This window comes from Acartia tonsa, chromosome 7 (genome assembly GCF_053477335.1).
Source record: "Acartia tonsa isolate MP-2025a chromosome 7, ASM5347733v1, whole genome shotgun sequence".
Taxonomy (NCBI): domain Eukaryota; kingdom Metazoa; phylum Arthropoda; class Copepoda; order Calanoida; family Acartiidae; genus Acartia; species Acartia tonsa.
The window spans coordinates 30,609,466-30,627,879 of NC_137266.1; the positions used below are offsets into that span (position 1 = coordinate 30,609,466).

General features: G+C 28.8%; 1 protein-coding gene across 1 annotated transcript in view; it reads right to left on the reverse strand.

Moving 5' to 3' along the window:
- LOC145325258 (opioid-binding protein/cell adhesion molecule homolog) overlaps positions 1-17,989 on the reverse strand; it is a 100,700-nt gene extending 82,711 nt beyond the window's left edge. Inside the window, exon 1 of the mRNA XM_080168192.1 lies at positions 17,897-17,989. Coding sequence (XP_080024318.1) covers positions 17,897-17,969 — 73 coding nt within the window. The 5' untranslated portion in view covers positions 17,970-17,989. The remainder of the gene's footprint in view (positions 1-17,896) is intronic.
- Between the last annotated feature and the right edge of the window lie 425 nt (positions 17,990-18,414).

Sequence of the window (18,414 nt, forward strand, 5' to 3'; positions counted from 1 at the left end):
CAGTTTTGTCAGTTAAAAAAAAAAATATTTTTCTAAAAATAAAAATAAACCTTTTTAACTTAAAATTCAACTTTTATAGAGTCCTTTAACAATCTGAATTTACTTGAGAAGTTTTAGGAATCAAGGTCATGATTTCTATTGATAGAGAGCATTTATGCTAAAGAAATTATATTTTTTTCAAAATTGTTTGGCTTAGAATTTTTATAAAAAGGACATGCATTGAATTACATAGGATTGAGTAGCTTTTGAATCCAACTTTGTATGGGTGTTAACTTTCAGTATGCTCTTCAAAAGAAGCTTTTTATAGTGTCTAAACAAAAAAGACGTTATACAATACAAATGACCAATGATAGGCCAATACACTGACCAAATTACCAATGGAAGGCCAGTATACAAATTAATTGACCAATGGTAGGCCAGTATGACATAAATTTTTATAGGCACTATAAAAAGCTTCTCTTCACAAACTTTTGATTTTAAGCCATGATATAGGGAATGAGGGGGGAGGAGACAAACTTATTATAAGATTTGCCCTGGGAAAAACAACTCCTCAAAAAATATTGTCTTTTCAAAATAGTAAAAAATGTACTGAATAAAACATTCAAGGGCGAAGCCATTGTTTATTAAAAGTAAATCCAAACAAAACAAATATAAATTTTCGAGTATATGTAGTATAATAACATTTACAAGAAGTGTATTTGCAAAGGTTTCTAAGATTAGCAGAGGATTAGTTATGATTAGTTTTCAATTCTAACAAATCTAATATTCAATCATTTCATATATAATACACCGTATAAACAAATCAATTTTAACAGGGATCTAAAGGGATAAGACAATGACCGAAAAATTTATGTGCACCAAAACACAAAATTACCTTTTTGTATATCAAAATAAGTGGTTGAAACGGTTGGACACTTAACTTAATGAATCAACCAATTACAATCCAGTAAAGTTGTGTAGCCAAAGGATAAGTAAACGTTATCATAAAATTTTTGGGGACTAGTGTAATAAACAGCCCTTTTCCCCTCTCTATGATTGTACGACCTAATTAAACTTGGATGAGCTGTACCTGTAGGATTTTACATGGAACTTTATTTTTTATTAGATTTTGTAATATTTAAGATCTTCTCAAAAGTAAAAAAAATTGCGTAATTTGCCATGTTTACCAAAAAATGTGTAAAAAGCCTAAATTTTGAATGAGTGAATAGAATTTTATATAACGTCTAAATATTTGGTAAAATCTTTTTATCAGAAAATGGAGTCAATATTAACAGCCCCATTCCACCCGATATGGTTATTATTAGGATTTCTATATGTTTTTACCTGTCTTCTAATAAATGTTAAAATCAATGTGTTTTTGAAGAGCTTTCTTTTGATTGAAAATAAACAAGTTTTAGGCTATTGTAATACCAATGACAAGAGCATAAAACGTGTGTCAGAACTCAAGACGTTTTGGCCCGAAACTAGTGGTACTAATTGCCATGTACAGTTAAACATTCCAAAAAAGGTCTTGCAATAAAAGATACAGTATTATTTAATTTGGGATACCTCTTACGGTCCACTATGAAAAAAAGGGTTACTCCATAAATTCTTTTGAGTAAAGAAATTGCATTTAGACTTTTCAATCTTTTTATCACACAAACTACATTCAACAAATTTTATAAGAAAAACATAAATAAATACATCATGGAATCTACAAGTTGGTACATTGTTATATTTTTCCAGGTTTTGGTTGTGCAGCTACTCTAGATATAATGTGTATTCTTGCCTGTCACAATAAATATATAGTATAGATGTATAACCAGACAACTACCTTGATCCCCCTGTTGAGTGCTTTTTTCGTCTGCTAGAAAATTGCTTTCTTCTCTTTTGCAGCGTCTTGGCTGTGTTAATATTCCCGACGCTTAATGTTGGTTAATTTTAAAAGACCCAATTGAAAGTCGGCACAGGGTCCTCGAGAAGGGGACACACAGTTAATTAACCCCTTCCCACTTTAATGTTTTACTCTAATTCTGTCACAAACAAAAGGTATTTTTTAAATGTTGTGATCATAACCAACAGGAAGGGTACACTACAAACTTTTATAATTTGCCAACCAACCCTTTGTCTGCACTAATAAGAATCTTCGTATGAAGCCTAACATACCAGGAATAATAACAATTTTAAACGTCCTTCTTATGACGAAGTTTTTGAGATTTATCAACTGATAATGATCAGATGCATTCACACTAAGATTTAGAGATAAGTAATACTTTAATAAGTAGATGGATTAAATGTTTCTAAAGTATTCTTATATTATATAAATATTTTGGTTAAAAAGCGTCGTACCCATTATCTTTCCTATTCAATTAAGATACAATAAATTACATAACACTAGGAAAACTGACAAAAAAACACAGAAAATTGCAATAAAAAAGATTAGCATGTTCTTTTTTTTCTTTTTTCTTGTTTGTAAATATCCAATAACATCCCTATTTGCTTATACATCAAAGGTTGGAGAGTAACTAATTTTGCAACAAAAACAAGAATCATTATATTCATATATGCTAAGCAGAAATGAAAACAACATAAATCCGAGTCTTGTAAATCAAGAAACAACTTTCTAAAAGAAAAAAATAGAAGGTAGTAATCATAGACAAGATATCAAAAAAGAACCAAATTATTATTGAAAGATAAAAAGAAAAAATTCTTAAAATAAGAAAATTAAGCCAGTTTAATATGCATAAATAAAAGTAGGAGATAGAATGAAAGTGAAAAAGATCGAGAAATAAAGGGTAAGAGAGAGGGATAGGCAGAAAAATAACCAAAAATGCTAAATTTTATATTAAACTTAACTTTAGAAAGGGAAAAGAAACATAAAAAATTGTAGAGAAACTTTGTATCTAAAAAAGGGTTGAAACCAAATATAATACAAATATATTTACTCAATGGTGTACAAACACTTCCGCATAAACTATATTTTTTATGATTATTAATAGTCATCAGTTATGCAAATTTTTACTATATGCTTCCCATATATTTGCGCTATCACACAAGTATCATCTTGATCACTGTGTCCATCCCCTCCTATTTTGAAATAGCCTAAAAATAGAGTTTGTTTATCAAATCAGGTTTGGTTGAGTAAGTTTATATTTGGTAGTGGATAACCCCGCAGAGTAAGGGCCTCCCACAGGCAAACGGAAAACAAACAACCCCCCTTTTATTTTCAATTTATTTATAAGGGGAACCGGCCACATGTAAGAAGGCACATATTTACTCAGATAAAAAACACCACCTCTAATTTCCTTAGCTATTGCTTTTTTGCTAATATAAAACATTATCCAGATATGAAACTTTTGCGGAAATTTCTGGCACATCCTACCCAACCAGGATATACAATATTGATAAACAAATAAATGAACATCATCCGGTCCCGTCTTCAAACATTTTTTTTGTTTGATTTTCGGGGATCTAAAAAGAGTATTTGATATTATCCCTTTCAATATTTTTATTAAACATTAAATTTTTAGTTACTACAATATGATTGTAAGTCATATCTAGTATGTCTGTACAAATAATAAAGTTATTTAAAATAACGTTTCCCAAAAGGTTCATAACGACAGTTGAACTTTCAGAGTTATAGAGTAGCTTTGCTATTAAAAGGGGTTTAGATTTATTCATCATATACTAAGCTTATGCTTTTATTGTTCTTTGCAATTATGCATGTTATTTTCCTTGTATAGGTGTGTTTTACTTTTACTTTTTCTCATGTAATTTAGATTTATATACTTTATGTCCAGTTTAGTTTTATGGTGTTGAGGGATCAATAAATTATTATAAATTTTTTTGTCTGTTTTTCTTCTTTTTAAATTTAAATTCATTGAAAAATATGTAGCATGTTATTTGTAAAGAGAAAAACAAAGATATTAGAACCATTAGGTCAAAACTGATAACAAGTAAAAAGCTTATTCAATACTTTTACATAATGAAGTAATTTTTTGTTGTTGTTGTCTGAAGCATAATAATTAAATAACTACTGAACAGATTGAGTTTTAGGGAAGCTAACGTGGGTCTTGGGTGGTTTTAGACTAATCTATTTTCATACTTCAGCCTTTTGGTGTATTTAGGCTTTTTGCTCTCCCCTCTTTACTTTTTTAATGAAGAGCCTAAAGAGCCACAAGTAAATATTTTAAAGTAAATAAACTCAATTAAGAGCAAATACATAAAGTTTGACTTTCGTTGATTATTACATCATTCTTAAGTCAAAACTGTTGCCTATCCCTTTATTTTTGTTAACTGTATAACCTGCAAATCTTTTCCTTTGCCTTTCCCCACTTGAACTAAAAACTTTTCTCATCTTACTTTAACAACATCGGGGATCAAGGTATTATTTTCAACGGGGTTTAGCAGATTTACATCATGTTAAAATTGTATGAGATTATTTTTTGTTTGTTATCGAAATGGCGTAGTTGAAGGATGAAAAAAATAATTATATAGGTTAAAAAACAAAATTTGAACTACAATTTCAAGTTTGAAATTACAATTATATGAATTTTTACCATGTAAGATTGAAGAATTTTCCATCGGCATAATATTTGATTATGATACTTTTTTTTTAAATCTTGCATGTCATAAATCAAATAAGCTTTCTATAAAGATATCAATGCATAGGGGTTATATAAAAGCTATCAGGTAACAATAAGATTATTATTATTATTGGTCAAAACCATCGTATAAGGTTTCCTATTATTTTGTTATATTTTCCACGAAAATTTCTCTGGTTTTCTATTAGACAAAGTTATTTGAAAAGTTAAGGATTTTGTAAATCTTTAGACAGATTAAATAGATAAAGATATTATAGGGAAGGTGGTTTACAATAAACTTTATTATATACAATTTATTTTTAGATTTTTAAAGGAAATGCCTCTTACAAGTTCAAGTTTAGCGTTTTAGCAATTTAATCTACAAAACTAACCAAAAACCTTGTAAAAATTTGCAATTATTAGCCAGCAATTATTTTTGCATTCTTTCAAAGTAGCTTTTTAAAAATAGTATGGCAAATTTTGTAACAGTTTTGTATGATGGAATAATCTTAACAATTTATTTATATTAATAAAGATTATATAAATCAAATTTACATCAATTTCAAATGAAAAATAATCAAAGAAAGTTTTCCTATCTATAATACAAAGTAGCTTGATGTCTGTCTGTCCGTCCGTCCGTCCGTCTGTCTGTCCGTCTGAAGCTTAAGATCTCGGTAACCACTGAACCGATCGGATTCTACTCTTCAGGGTATATACCTATTGGTCCTGTGGTGGTTTTAAGCTATTTTCTTGGGGGGTGGGACACCCCAAACCCCCAAAAAACAAAAAAATCCCCGCCCCATTTTTTTTGTTTTTTTGTTTTTTTCTTTTTCTTTATTCTTTTTCTTTTTTCTTTATTTTTTCTTTTTTTTTTCTTTTTTCTTTTTTCTTTCTTTTTTCTTTCTTTTTTTTTTCTTTTTTTTTTCTCTTTTTTTTTTTTTCTTTTTTTTTCTTTTTTTTTTTTCTTTTTTTTTCTTTTTTTTTTCCTTTTTTTTTTTTTTTGCTGAAGATTTCCTTGGTCCTTTATGTTTTGTAGAAGATTTCGATTTCCTCGGTCCTTTATGTTTTGTAGAAGATTTCCTTGGTCCTTTAACGTATTTCGCCTTAATTTTTTTTATCACCTCTTGGGGCAAAGCCCCTAGAGGCTAGGGGCGAAGCCACTAGTATAATAAAAATCATTAGAATCTTTTCAGAAAATTTGAAACTATTTAATAAGTTCTTGATAAAAAGTATAAAAGTATTTATCAAAACCTATGAATATGTTACATGCATCTTTAATTAGAGTGGGTTCATTTTATATAAATTTTTAGATAAGAATTTTCAGCCAAGCAAATCTTAAGTTCAAATCAACTTATATTTCTTAATCTCTTTAAAATTGAAAGCACAGATAAATGATACTTTAAATGTATAGAAGGACTAATTTTGTTTATCATCATTATCAATTTATCATAAATTGTCTTATCCCTTAAGATCCCTGAACTATAGATGTAGTAATTGTCCAACTTAAATTTCAATCCATCCTATTTTGTGTATGTGTGTGTGTGTGTGTATATTTATGTTTACCTAAGTTGATTGCACCCACCAATTTCAAGGTTTTATTCCACTTTGCCCTGGATTTAACTTTTATCAAGACTAGCTACTCTATAAGTATTTGTGATGTTGGTCTGGTAAGCTCTTGTCTTTTAATTAGAAAATCTTTGAATATCTATAAAAAACCTTTTCATATGTTTAATTTCATTGGCGTGCACATGGATTCACGGAGGGGATATTAAACCAAAAGGCGGTTAAAAAAGGGGAAGGCATTCCTTTCCAATTTCAACTTTAAATGAGAGAATTGACACCTACCAAATGCACTCCACTGTTTTTAAACAAAAGGAAGGGAAAATAAAATGTTTAACTAAATAATAAAAAACAATTTAAAATTAAAATTGACATATATTCTAATGAACTTCGCTAGTGTTAAATCCTATCTTTCTTGTTAGTCCTACAAAACTTTAAAACTTAAACAAAATATGGAAACAATTCTCTTTTTAAACCACAATTAAGGAAAACTAAATATGAATTTGAGAACAATTTAATATTTTTTTTAACTTGGTCCAAAACAAATGAAAACCCTTATTTTGTAAAGAAATATAATGTTTAACTGTGTATTTGTGACGTATCTTAAAAGATAAGTAATTCATTATTTTGTTGTTTAGAAAAAAATAACCTAAAATGTTGTTTAAACATTTATAAAATTGAGCTATAAATAAAAATTCAACCCTCTTATTTTCAATAATGCATAACAGATTAATACTTTGCACACCCAGGGATCTGGGGACCAGACAATGGCCGATAAATTGATATTCATCAACAATGATGATACAAAAAATTTTTGGTTGAAATGTTTGGACACTCAACTTGATTAAACAACCAATAAAAACTCAATAAAAGTCCCCAAATTTTTTAAGCAAACGAATAAGAAAATGGTATTATACAACTTTGGAGACTAGTGCAATAAACATCAATTATCCCTTCTTTCCTGTTGCACCCCCCTCTATTTTATGCTTCATAGCCTAAAGGTAAAACTATATTTTTTACAGTACATGTATAATATTGAAAAGAAAAGGTTATAAAATAAAGGCAATACTGTCACGTCTTTTCTAGCACCGTTAAAACTCTATAAATTCTAGTTAATGGAAGGTAGGGCATTACAAAAAGAGTTTATTTACTACTTCTACACTAGACCTCTTTTTATATCCAATATTTTTAGTAAGAAAAGTACATAGCACAGTCTCTATGTAGATATATATTTTACAAATTGAGTAACTTTCATTCAACAAAAATCAACAGAAAACGTAATGTTATACATATATCATTTAATGCTATTAAATCAACATTTATAATATTTTACTATCACTATGTAGATAATATGTCATCTAAGACCACTTTTGTTTGGTGCCTTATTCGTCAAAACTAATAATTACATATCGTTTTGATATGTCAGTTTTGACTACGTTTTTAAAATTATTGTATGTTGTAGGTTGATATTATTAATAGTAGAGTCGGCCTTGAACAAAACATAAAACTTGTAATTTTTAAAAAAGCTTTCATATAAATGTGTATAAGGTAAAAAATATAATTTAAAATAAAATAGCCATTTTGTTGTTAAGCCGTATGTGTCACTACCAGCACAAATTTTCCCATCAAATAGAAAATTCATTGTTGTTTGCAAAAGTTTTGAAAGAAAAGAATAAAATATATCCCAATCACAATTTCACACAAAATGTAAATAAGGGGAAAAAGAGCGAAAAAAAGGGGTTGAATGGGAATATGGGCACATTGGTAACTTTGCCAAGGATGACAACACCCATTAAATCGATGCTCTAAAACGGTAGGACGAAAAAACATTAACACTTTTAGAGTGTCAGAACTAAGCCGAATATAAATGTATAAGTCGAAACAAAATTGTAAGTAAATTTGTTGCAAAACTGCTTACATAACAGATACTTTTTAAGGTCATACTTATATTTTTAGGACTTGATTATAGATATTTTTCGTCTATAACATTGTACCTTATAGTTAAAAATCGACATGTTTTAAATGGACGGACGGACCGAGAAAAGTATCAATTAAAAAAATAAATGAGTTGCTGTAGAAATGATTACAACAGTATACTCTTTGTGCAGGAATGATATAACAATAGCATGACAATCTTTTTCTGTGCTCTTCACGTCCTTATTTAGGATGGATATAAGATAATTTAACAGCAGAGACTTATGAATACCTACCCAGGCTTGAGTATGGCAGGTGTCCTAATTAATCCACCCTAGAAAATGAAGCACACATATGCAGAATTTCTTTAAATAAATAAGAAAGCTTTAAATGAAATAAGTTTTGCTACACTATGAAGTGGTTGTCTTTTTAAAATAACTCTTTGAGAATTAGGTTTTATTTAATAATAAATCTAAATAACTAATAAATAATTTAATTTTCTCTATATCTAAATATTTGTTTTAACTGATAAAGGTTTGAGATTACAATTTTCTGTTCCTGTAAACAGTGAGTAATAAACGAGCAAAAACTTTCAAATAAATAAATTATAAATTTTCTTTCTTTTAACATAACACATTATATAACTACTTCTGTAATTTTTTAGTTCAACTTTTTTTAAAATAAGAAATATAATTGATCTGCATAGATGAAGTACAGATAGCGACATAGACCAAATTGTGTCAAAAATGATCCATGTGACGTCATAAAAATAAGAGATTATCCATATGTTTTTTAGGCGGTTTCTTCCCCTCTTCTCCTCTCATCTCTCTCATTTTTATGACGTCACATAGATCGTTTTTGAAACAATTTGGTCATTGACTAGAAAGTCTATAGCTTTCATAGTTTTGATGGTCAGAACATACATCTCAGCAACTTTGAATAACTACAGGAAGAAGGGAGTAAATATTGGACTGTAAATTACGCTGGTACCCAAACTAATAGTGTCCAATCTTTTTAATAATTATCATTGTAGATGTTATTATTCTAACATTATTTATTTTTAAATTTTTGTATATCTCCCTATCAAGAATTATTTTATACTAATACATTGAATTACTTCTAAAAGTAGGAGTTTTATAAAGTTAGTATCGAAATTTATGAAAATTTTAGAAGTATTTTAAAAATCGTATTAATGTTTGAAGTTAAAAGATTATTTTACACTCTTCTCCTTTTAATTAAAATTTATAATAATTATTAATTATTAATATATAGAATTACTTCTATAAGTAACAGTTATATAAAGTTTGAATTAAAATTTATGAAATTTTTAAATATATTTTAAAAATTTTATAAACATTTCAAGTTAAAAGAATATTTTACATTCTCTAACTTTCAATTAAAATTTATAATAATTACATTGCAATATGATTTCAAGATACTGTAACAAATACATATTAAATATAACCAGAAAATATTCCATAAAATTGTCTTTATATCGGCCTTTTATGATGATAATTCATAAATTTAAGTTTAGAGAAGCTCATAACACTGTGTTTAATCGTTCTCTGAGTTTCTGTGAGTTTTCCAGTAAAAAATTAATGTATTACAATTATTCTATTGTATAAAAATATATAGCTTAATCCTATTCTCTTAAATTAAATAGTAGTAAGCTTTTTTGCCTGTATTCAGCTAATCACTGAGCCTGTATGGTTCTCCTTTACAGTAAAGCATTTTATAGATCCATGGACTGTTTATAACTATTTTTGGGGAGGTATCTCAAACAAACCTCCCAAGATAATCACCCCTAGAATTAAAGTACCCCTGTTTTTTTTACTTTTTTTTTTAAACTGGTCGCCTCCCAATCTCCTACCACTTTAAGTGGCTTAACCGCTAGTATATTTATAAAATGGATATAGGTAAATGTACATCTTAGAAGTAGAAAAGATTGCTTTTAAAAAAAACTCTCTTACAATAAAAGTGAATGTGAATGGTTTTACTATATCTATGACAAAACTGGGTTAAAGAGTTTTATCGACACTCACACAAATATCTTTACATTGTATATACATTTAGTTATATCTAAGGGATCCAGAGATAATATGGTGTTACAAAAAAGATGTATTTTTTTAGGTTTTGTTAGTTTTTATAGGCCAACGCATATTCATTTTCTTCAACTTCAAAATAAAAAGATGCTATAGATAAGAATTATTTGGGTTTAATTTAAATGTAAGTAAAAGTCTTATATAATACATTAACTACAATTATCCTTTAATTTAAAGAAGTAAGGTTTTCTGTCTAGGCTTTATAAACTTCAAGGTAGGTTTTAGGGTATTTTCCTGACTTCTTTTGGCTACCCCTAGAGGCTAGAAATGGGGCTTTTCGTAAAATACAAATAAACATACTTTTATGATTTTCTATCATATAAGTAATGGTTTACAAAAACATTTGCCATAAGTCAAATTTATCGGCGTGTCAAGAATAGTTCTATTTGCACTTTAGTCTGAGTTCTTTTAGTTTACTTTGTTAATTAAAATTATTACACAAGTTTCTTTTAAAATTAATTCTATAACTAAACAAATAACTATTTTCCTTTATAGCGTTCTGAAATTGTAGATACAATTTTCCGTTTTTGGGATCTTTTATAGGACAAATGCCCTACGTTGTAGCTATGTGGAATTTATGCATAATTTAAGTCAGCTTGACTTAAGGATAGCATATGATTCAAAAAAGAAGAATCTATAAATAAAAATTACCAGGGATAAGGGATGGGAAACCTGACCGAAAATTAGGTCTCAGCCTCCTTTTTAAAGTGATGGGGCAACTTTTCTTTTTTGCCTATAAAATCAACTCATTTCCTCCAGTTCCTTATTGGCTGTAGGCCAATATCCAATAGCCTGAAACTTGCTTTTAGCATTAACCAATTAATTAATAACCAACGCTTCCTCCAGTTCCTTATTGGCTAAATTAATTCAAGCAAACATAAATTTCTGCTATTAGAATGACAACAATGAAAATTCTCTGCTATCAGAATGACAACAATATATATGACGCTCAATCACATCAACTTATTATTAAATCTACACATTAATAAATGTCCATATAGCAAAACATAAACAGAGAGATTGTTTTTTGAAGAATGAGTAGGATTCAACATTTTATACTTTAGAACAATGTAAAAAACTCATGTCTTTAGACAATTTAAAAGTTATATTTCATGTGGAATTGATAACACACCTAAATGATTACAAATACAAAACTAGTTCAATATGTAAATAAAAGTGTACTGTGTTTTGTTAAAAAAAATTTTTCATTAATTTTGGTAAAAATTATTGCACACTTAATTGAACTTTTCTGTTAATTTTTAACGTAACATTAATTTTTTTTTTAATTTTTAATTTATATGTATGCTATGGAACAATTAGTTGATAGAATGTTACCCATGTACTTATTCAATTCTACTTATTTTATTTATTAAAGCTGGGGGGCTAAAGCGGTGTTTATTTCTATATACAAATTTTGGGGTGAAGTGGATCCCCCCTTAAAATGTTTAAAAATAAATCAGATTTAACCATCTTAAAAAAACTTTTTTTTTAAATGGGGGGGGGGGGGGTTGGCGAAGTAATGACCATCTTAACGGGATTCTACTTAAAGCCACTTTTATATTGGTTCTTTGAAAAGTTTTTATTATATTTTATGCTAGGTGGAATCAACTACCTGAATTATATTCTATACTTTTTTTCTTTGCATTCAACTAATAGCTATATCATCATTGTTCATAGTTTTCAAATCTAACTACTGCGTCATCCCGTAACTGGTTTTTTAGGCCTAGTTGGAAAATAGGCCTGTAATAATATTTTCTTACCTTTCCCATCCCTTATCCCTGAAAATTACAGGTTGTTTGTGTGTCCGTCTGTCCATGTGTGTGGCAAAGAAAAGCGATGAGCTATGAACCTATATGGTTCCCTTAACAGTGAAGCTTTCCATATGTCCAGTTAACTTTTATTACTATTTTCTTTTTTTGGGGGGGGGAGGTGCCATTACCCTCCCATTTAAATCACACCTAGAAAAAGATTTACTCCCCCCCAACAATTTTCTCCCTAATAAATTAAAGTTAAAAGTTGAATGTCGATTTTTCCCCATCCCTTTCCCTTCGAATGCCTCTAGAGGCCTCTAAGGGAGTAGCCTTTAGTTAAGAAAAAGAAAAATTGTAAATATTGTAGCCCTACTAACCACACTAAAATATAGAAAAAGAGCCCCAGAACATTTTTCTGTACGATTCATAGTTTAAGGGATAGGAAAATGGAAATTAAGAATATTATTGTGCTTAAATCTGACTTTAGTAGATTAAAAATAGAGTGAAATAGGATAAGTGTAGAAGGCAAATTTTATATTTATTAACGTATCCCCCCTTGCTAGAATTGAGTGCAGAGGAGAATAAGAAATAGCATCTTTTTCTCTTACTAAACACCCCACAAACATCCAACCACCCTTATCAATGCTGCACAGTTGACAATACAAATCATTTTACAATTTATAAAGCATTTTATTTAATAATACACGCTGATTTCAAATGAATGGGTTATGAAATTATTTCAGATGATCCATCTGAGTTATTAACATCCCCTTTATATACTTTACTTTTTAATTCTGTTTGTTTTCTAGACATCATTAAATTTTTGTGCTTCGCTACATATGGATGTTGTCATTCCTGTTTAAGTATAAAGACTAGAAGGCTATATGTGACAATTGTAACGCATAGTGAATAAGTGATATAGGTATTGTTTATAAATCCACAAATATTTTGTAGTGTTTTGAATCCTCCCCCCCCCCCCCCCCTCCCGCATTTCCTCTATCCCTTGCACAATATTGAAAGATCAAACAATCTCTAACCAACACAATATGGTCATAAACAAGGTTGCAACTTCACAGAAAAAAGGACAATTATGCCAATAAGTAGCACAGCAATAATTCTTTTTCTGTAAGTGAACAAAAGCAAAAATTTATGAGGTTAAGTTTGAGGTTTGATGTGTAACACTAGGGTAAATTTAAAATAATAGAGTAGATGCGCTATTTAATAAGATAAGGCTTAAATTTGATATTACTTATTAACATTCTTGTAAAAATATTAATGCAATGATAATTTGACAATTATTACTTTTATAATAACTCCTTTATCGCTAAACCGTGCACAATATTTTGACAATAAATAAATATATATGGGATATTTGCACTAAATTGAAATAAATAAAACAAATCAATATTTTCTACCACATAAACAAACACACACTAAAACAAGGATGACAATATCCATTATGAATGCTTATACAGTATGAAACGATCTAAAAATATGTATTTAAACCATTTCATGTTGAACTAGCCTCTTGAGGGAAGGTGGGGTGGAGGTTGGGTTAGGGAGTCGACCCTCCACTTTACATATTTCTATACAATTTTTTATGAGAAAACTTTAGAAAAGATATTTTTTCCATGGTCGATTTCTCTTAGGAGGATGTACCCTTCCTTAAAATATTTATAACCTTCCCAAGACCAGTGGGAATCTTGACTGTACAGGAAAATCATTTCAGTCCAACGGTTAGTAGTACACACAGACAGACAGGATATATACGGATAACAGTAATTGAAAGAAAATACAATAATCAAGAAACCTAGCAGTTAAAACTTAACATTTCAAAACTAGTTATTTTGCATTTAGCAACTGATGGTTAATCAGACGACGGGTAAGACATACCATTTAGTTTTATAGTAGCTTTTCTACTAAAAATTATATAGAACTTTTACTTAACAAAAAAATGAAAAACCAAGTTTATTTTTGGTTGAAAATAAAATACAAAAAGAAAATAAACAAGCAGAAGTCACTTTGTTAAATTAAATGGATTGTAACTTTTTTTTTATTTGCTGTAAAAAGTCACATAGTGTGTAAAAAAGGGAAAGAAAATGAGCATAAGGAATTGTAAAATATAATCTACTTATTGCTTATATTCATTTCTATATTATATCTAAAGATTTAGGATTTGAAATAACAATGACTTATCCTTATAATAAAGTAACAGGATTTCTCTCTGTCTTTCTGTTTATTTGATTTTTTTTCTGTAACGAATGATCTCGCTTATCGCTGAACCGATGTTGTTCTCTTTACAGGATAGCTTCTCATAGATCCTGGGAAAGTTTATGACTAATGAGGGTACCACTACAATGAACCCGGTATTAGTGTCTTAGAAATTATCTTAGTGACGTAACTAAAAACGAGGGATTAGAGGGGAGGTGGGAAAGGTAACCCCTAAAAAAGAGATGGATAATAGAGGTGATTGATAATTGATAATTGATAAAGAAAATGTAGGAAATAATTTATACTCTCTGTACTTTCTACCATAGATTAATTAATTTGTATTTTCTAGACAAGGATGACAACATCCATAAAAACGAAGCACAAAAATCAGAAGGTAGAACAAACGCACAATAGCTAGAGTGTCAGAACTTAATAAGCAGAATATTAATTTTGAAGTCTAAATGAAATTGCACATAAATTTGTTGCAAAATTGCGTAAATATAGCATACAGTAAAAGGACATACTTCCGTGCAAAATTTGAAATCAATAGTATAATTCTAATATGTCTAATAAATGTTGTCAAAAAAAGGTTGAAAAAAGTCCGCATATTTGATTAAATTTTTCTTAAAATCCGCATATTATGTTGATATAAACTATAATATATTATCACTAGCAGTAACATCACTAGAAGCTTTTAGGGTGGTAAGGGGGAAAGTTCATTCTTCCAATTTTCAATTTAAGTTTTAAAACAAAGAAGTAAAATTGCGGAGATGGTACTTTTTTTCTAGGTGTTATTTTTTTTGGAGAGTGGAGAGCCCTCTTCCTAAATAGTTATAAACTTCTCTATACCTATAATAAGCTTCACTGTAAAGAAGAACCCTTTAGGTTCAGCGGTTAACAAGATCCGTTGCTACAGTCAAAAAAAGCTTAGCTTACTAATTTATATAATAGGATATAATAAAGTAACAGGATGTCTGTTTGTCTGTCTCTTTGTTTGTCTTTTTCTTTTAAAATCTAGAAAAATAAATTGGTTTATTAAATTGGACTCTCTCCTCCTCAAGTGCCCCAAGAGGCCTCTAAGGCGTAGCCGCTAGTAATAGGATACAGTAACAAAATGCTAATCCTTATATCAAAGTAAAAGAATGTTTGTGTGTGTGTGTCTATTTATATGGAAGGATCTTCCTAACTAATATGCTTCTCCTTTGCAGGGACATAGGTCATAGGTCATGGGAAGGTTTATAACTATTTTAGGATAGGGTACCTGCACCCTCACGCGCTTAGAAAAAAACCACCAACATTTTTAAAAATTTTTTCTTTTAAAACTAAATTGTCCTTTTAAGTATATCTGTCAGACAGACAGACAATAAATATATGGAGCAGATCTGTATAAATATAAGGTATCTTGACTAAAACTTACAGCTGGCTATCTAAAAAAGCAGTCGTGAAAATAACATTTCTCCAACAATAAGGTTTTTTAAGCATGACCGACAGTCAGACAGACAAAATAATGTATAGAGTAGATGCAGGGGGGGGGAAGGGGTGATTACTTGAGGGCACCCTCAAATTTTGGAAGTCGTTAAGTAGATGCACATATATCTTGGGTATAGTCCCTTTCATGACAATGCCTCTTAAGGGACGTTTCTTGGTATTTTCACAGTAGATTTTATCCTATTTCTAGCCACTGCGGGGGGGGGGGCTCTATCCATGCGGGGCCATTTTCCTAACCCTGCAGGGCAATCACCTAACCTAACCTAAAATAATCCATCAAAAGCTACTGTAAAAAAAAATACATTAAAACACCTCTTAAAAGACCTTTTCACTTAAAATTTCAGTTGTCTTTCTTCAATAGCAGCCAAAAAACACACAAAGCATGTTTTAAATGGACGTACTGACTTTCTGTTAACAATGATAGAGTTGCTTTCTAAATTATACCTAACTGTCATAGGAATCATCATGAAGAGTTTGAAATTGATAGGATAATTCTAACATGTCTTGTTTAATAATCTAAAATCAATTAATAATTTTATCTAATTTCAATTTCAATTTATCTATGAAATAAATGTAAAGCTGTACAGGTTAAGGCTACTATCTGACTCAATACATTTCTTTTTCTCCTCTTTTTAGCAACCGAATGAAAGTAATTCTTTTCAATTCCAGATAATTATAAGAATTGGTAACATTTGCTTAGATATTTATTTTATAAAAACATAGCAAAAAAAATAATAACCGTATTATAATACAGGTATTAAATATTTATATACAAACAATAAAATTGAATATGAATAAAAATTAAGGATAGATCAATCAAATAATAATTATGTACAGTGTCAAAGGACTAAACAATCTTGTGAGAGGTAATATAACTTATGCATTTTAAAAAGATATTTGTTAAATAGACTGATTATTTAAAGACATATTTGTTAAATATGTTGCTCTACTGGATATCATTACCCTTGTTAGAATGTACCATTCATAAAGAAGGTTATTTTTTAATGGCAAAACTGTTTAAGCTAGCTTTTTTAACAATTACGTTCAAATTCCGTTAAATTTATTGATATAAATAATCTAATAATTGATTGTTTTGTTTTTATTCGTAATTGTCTTTTTTATATATACATTATTATGCTTAATTAAAAATTTCTGATAAACATCTCATTATATTTAAAGAAAAATTAGCTGTCTCTAAATTTAATATAGAAATAAAATTATTATGGAAAATCAATTGATTTTTCATGGTAACAGTTATAAGTTATAAAATACAGACGAACTTATAGATGTAATCTTGAAAAGATAGCTTTAATTTAAAATGATAAATATGCGTTATTTTTACCAAAAACTAGACAAAACCCTTTTTTGTTGTTGTTGATAGCAATATCTTATTTCTTTACTCTCGTTTATATATAGTTTTAACCTAATATCTTTTGATTTAATTGTTATTGGTTTGAAATTTTGACTAAAAAGCTGGCTTAAAAAATAGCTCATATGTGATAAAATATATAGCATTTTGCGCTAACTTATGAGGGGTTTATACAATAAGTATAGTTATAAAAGCAAATATTTGAAAATTATTTAAAATCATTCAATGTTTAATGTAAGATTAAGCCAATTATTAATCACAAAATTACATAAAGGTTTTTTATTATTTTGCTAAATAATCTATAAAAATTTACACATTGTAAGTCAACTCTTGAGTTATGTAAGAAGTACAATTGATCAGCTGATAGATCTTATTTCAATTTTGAAAGATAATTTTATAAAAAAAAATAAAAAAAAAATTGATTTTGTTTTTTTAAAGTGAGCAAAAATAATGTAGAATTTTTAGAAATATTTTTAATATTTTTAAAAGCACAAAAAATCTTGATTTCAGGCCTATATTAACAATTCTTAAAAATCCTAGTAGTATCGACACATCCTATTTTTTTTACGTCACTAAGATAATTTCTAAGACACTAATACCGGGTTCCACTACAATCCCAAGAGAAATCGCCCCTAGAAAAATCCCCCCCCCCCCTAAAAATAATAAAAGATTCAATTTAAATTCATAAAAAAAAAAAACCAAGTCAAAAAGACTTAAATCATATTTACTTAGCTGGATGTTAATTTGTGTTTCCATTGAAATGAGTGGTCTATAATTTTTAAAAGGCTTTTTGGGGAAGGATATATTAACCCTTATGAAAAATATCCTGAAAACAATATCTGAACATCCTTCTATGACATATTAGGCTAAGTAGATTTGTAAGATTGAATGCTGAGGTTTTACACGTAATTGGTTGATATTAACTTGATCTTTACTTACCTTGTAAGAACTGTAGAGACAGAATACAGAATATTGGATTGATCATGCTCAACAAACCATCATTTATTAACATTATCACTCTGAAAATAGATATTAAATCAAACAGTTATAATGAAGCATTAATTAGAGGTTTACCTCATATCGCATATGAACTATTTGAAAAAAATATTCAAGGTTAGGTTAGTTAAACTATTTTTATTTTTTATTCTCTTCAGGGAAGCTTTTCTTATGAATGTTTTAGTCTATTTGTTCTACTCCTATACCCTAATAAACAAAAGTCTTTGGACTGCAAAGCTATTCATTGTGCTTAATAGAAGCTTAAAAAATATAATTGCGATTGACCTTAACCCCTTGCCCCCTCCTGATAAATAATATAAGAATCTTAGATTATACCAACCAGTTTTATGGCCAATTTGTTACAATTAAAGATATTCTAATAATAATGCAGCCTTGCTGCCAATAATTTCATTTGTATTAAACTGAAAGTTATTTTGTTCTAAATTGATGAATGCCGTGAA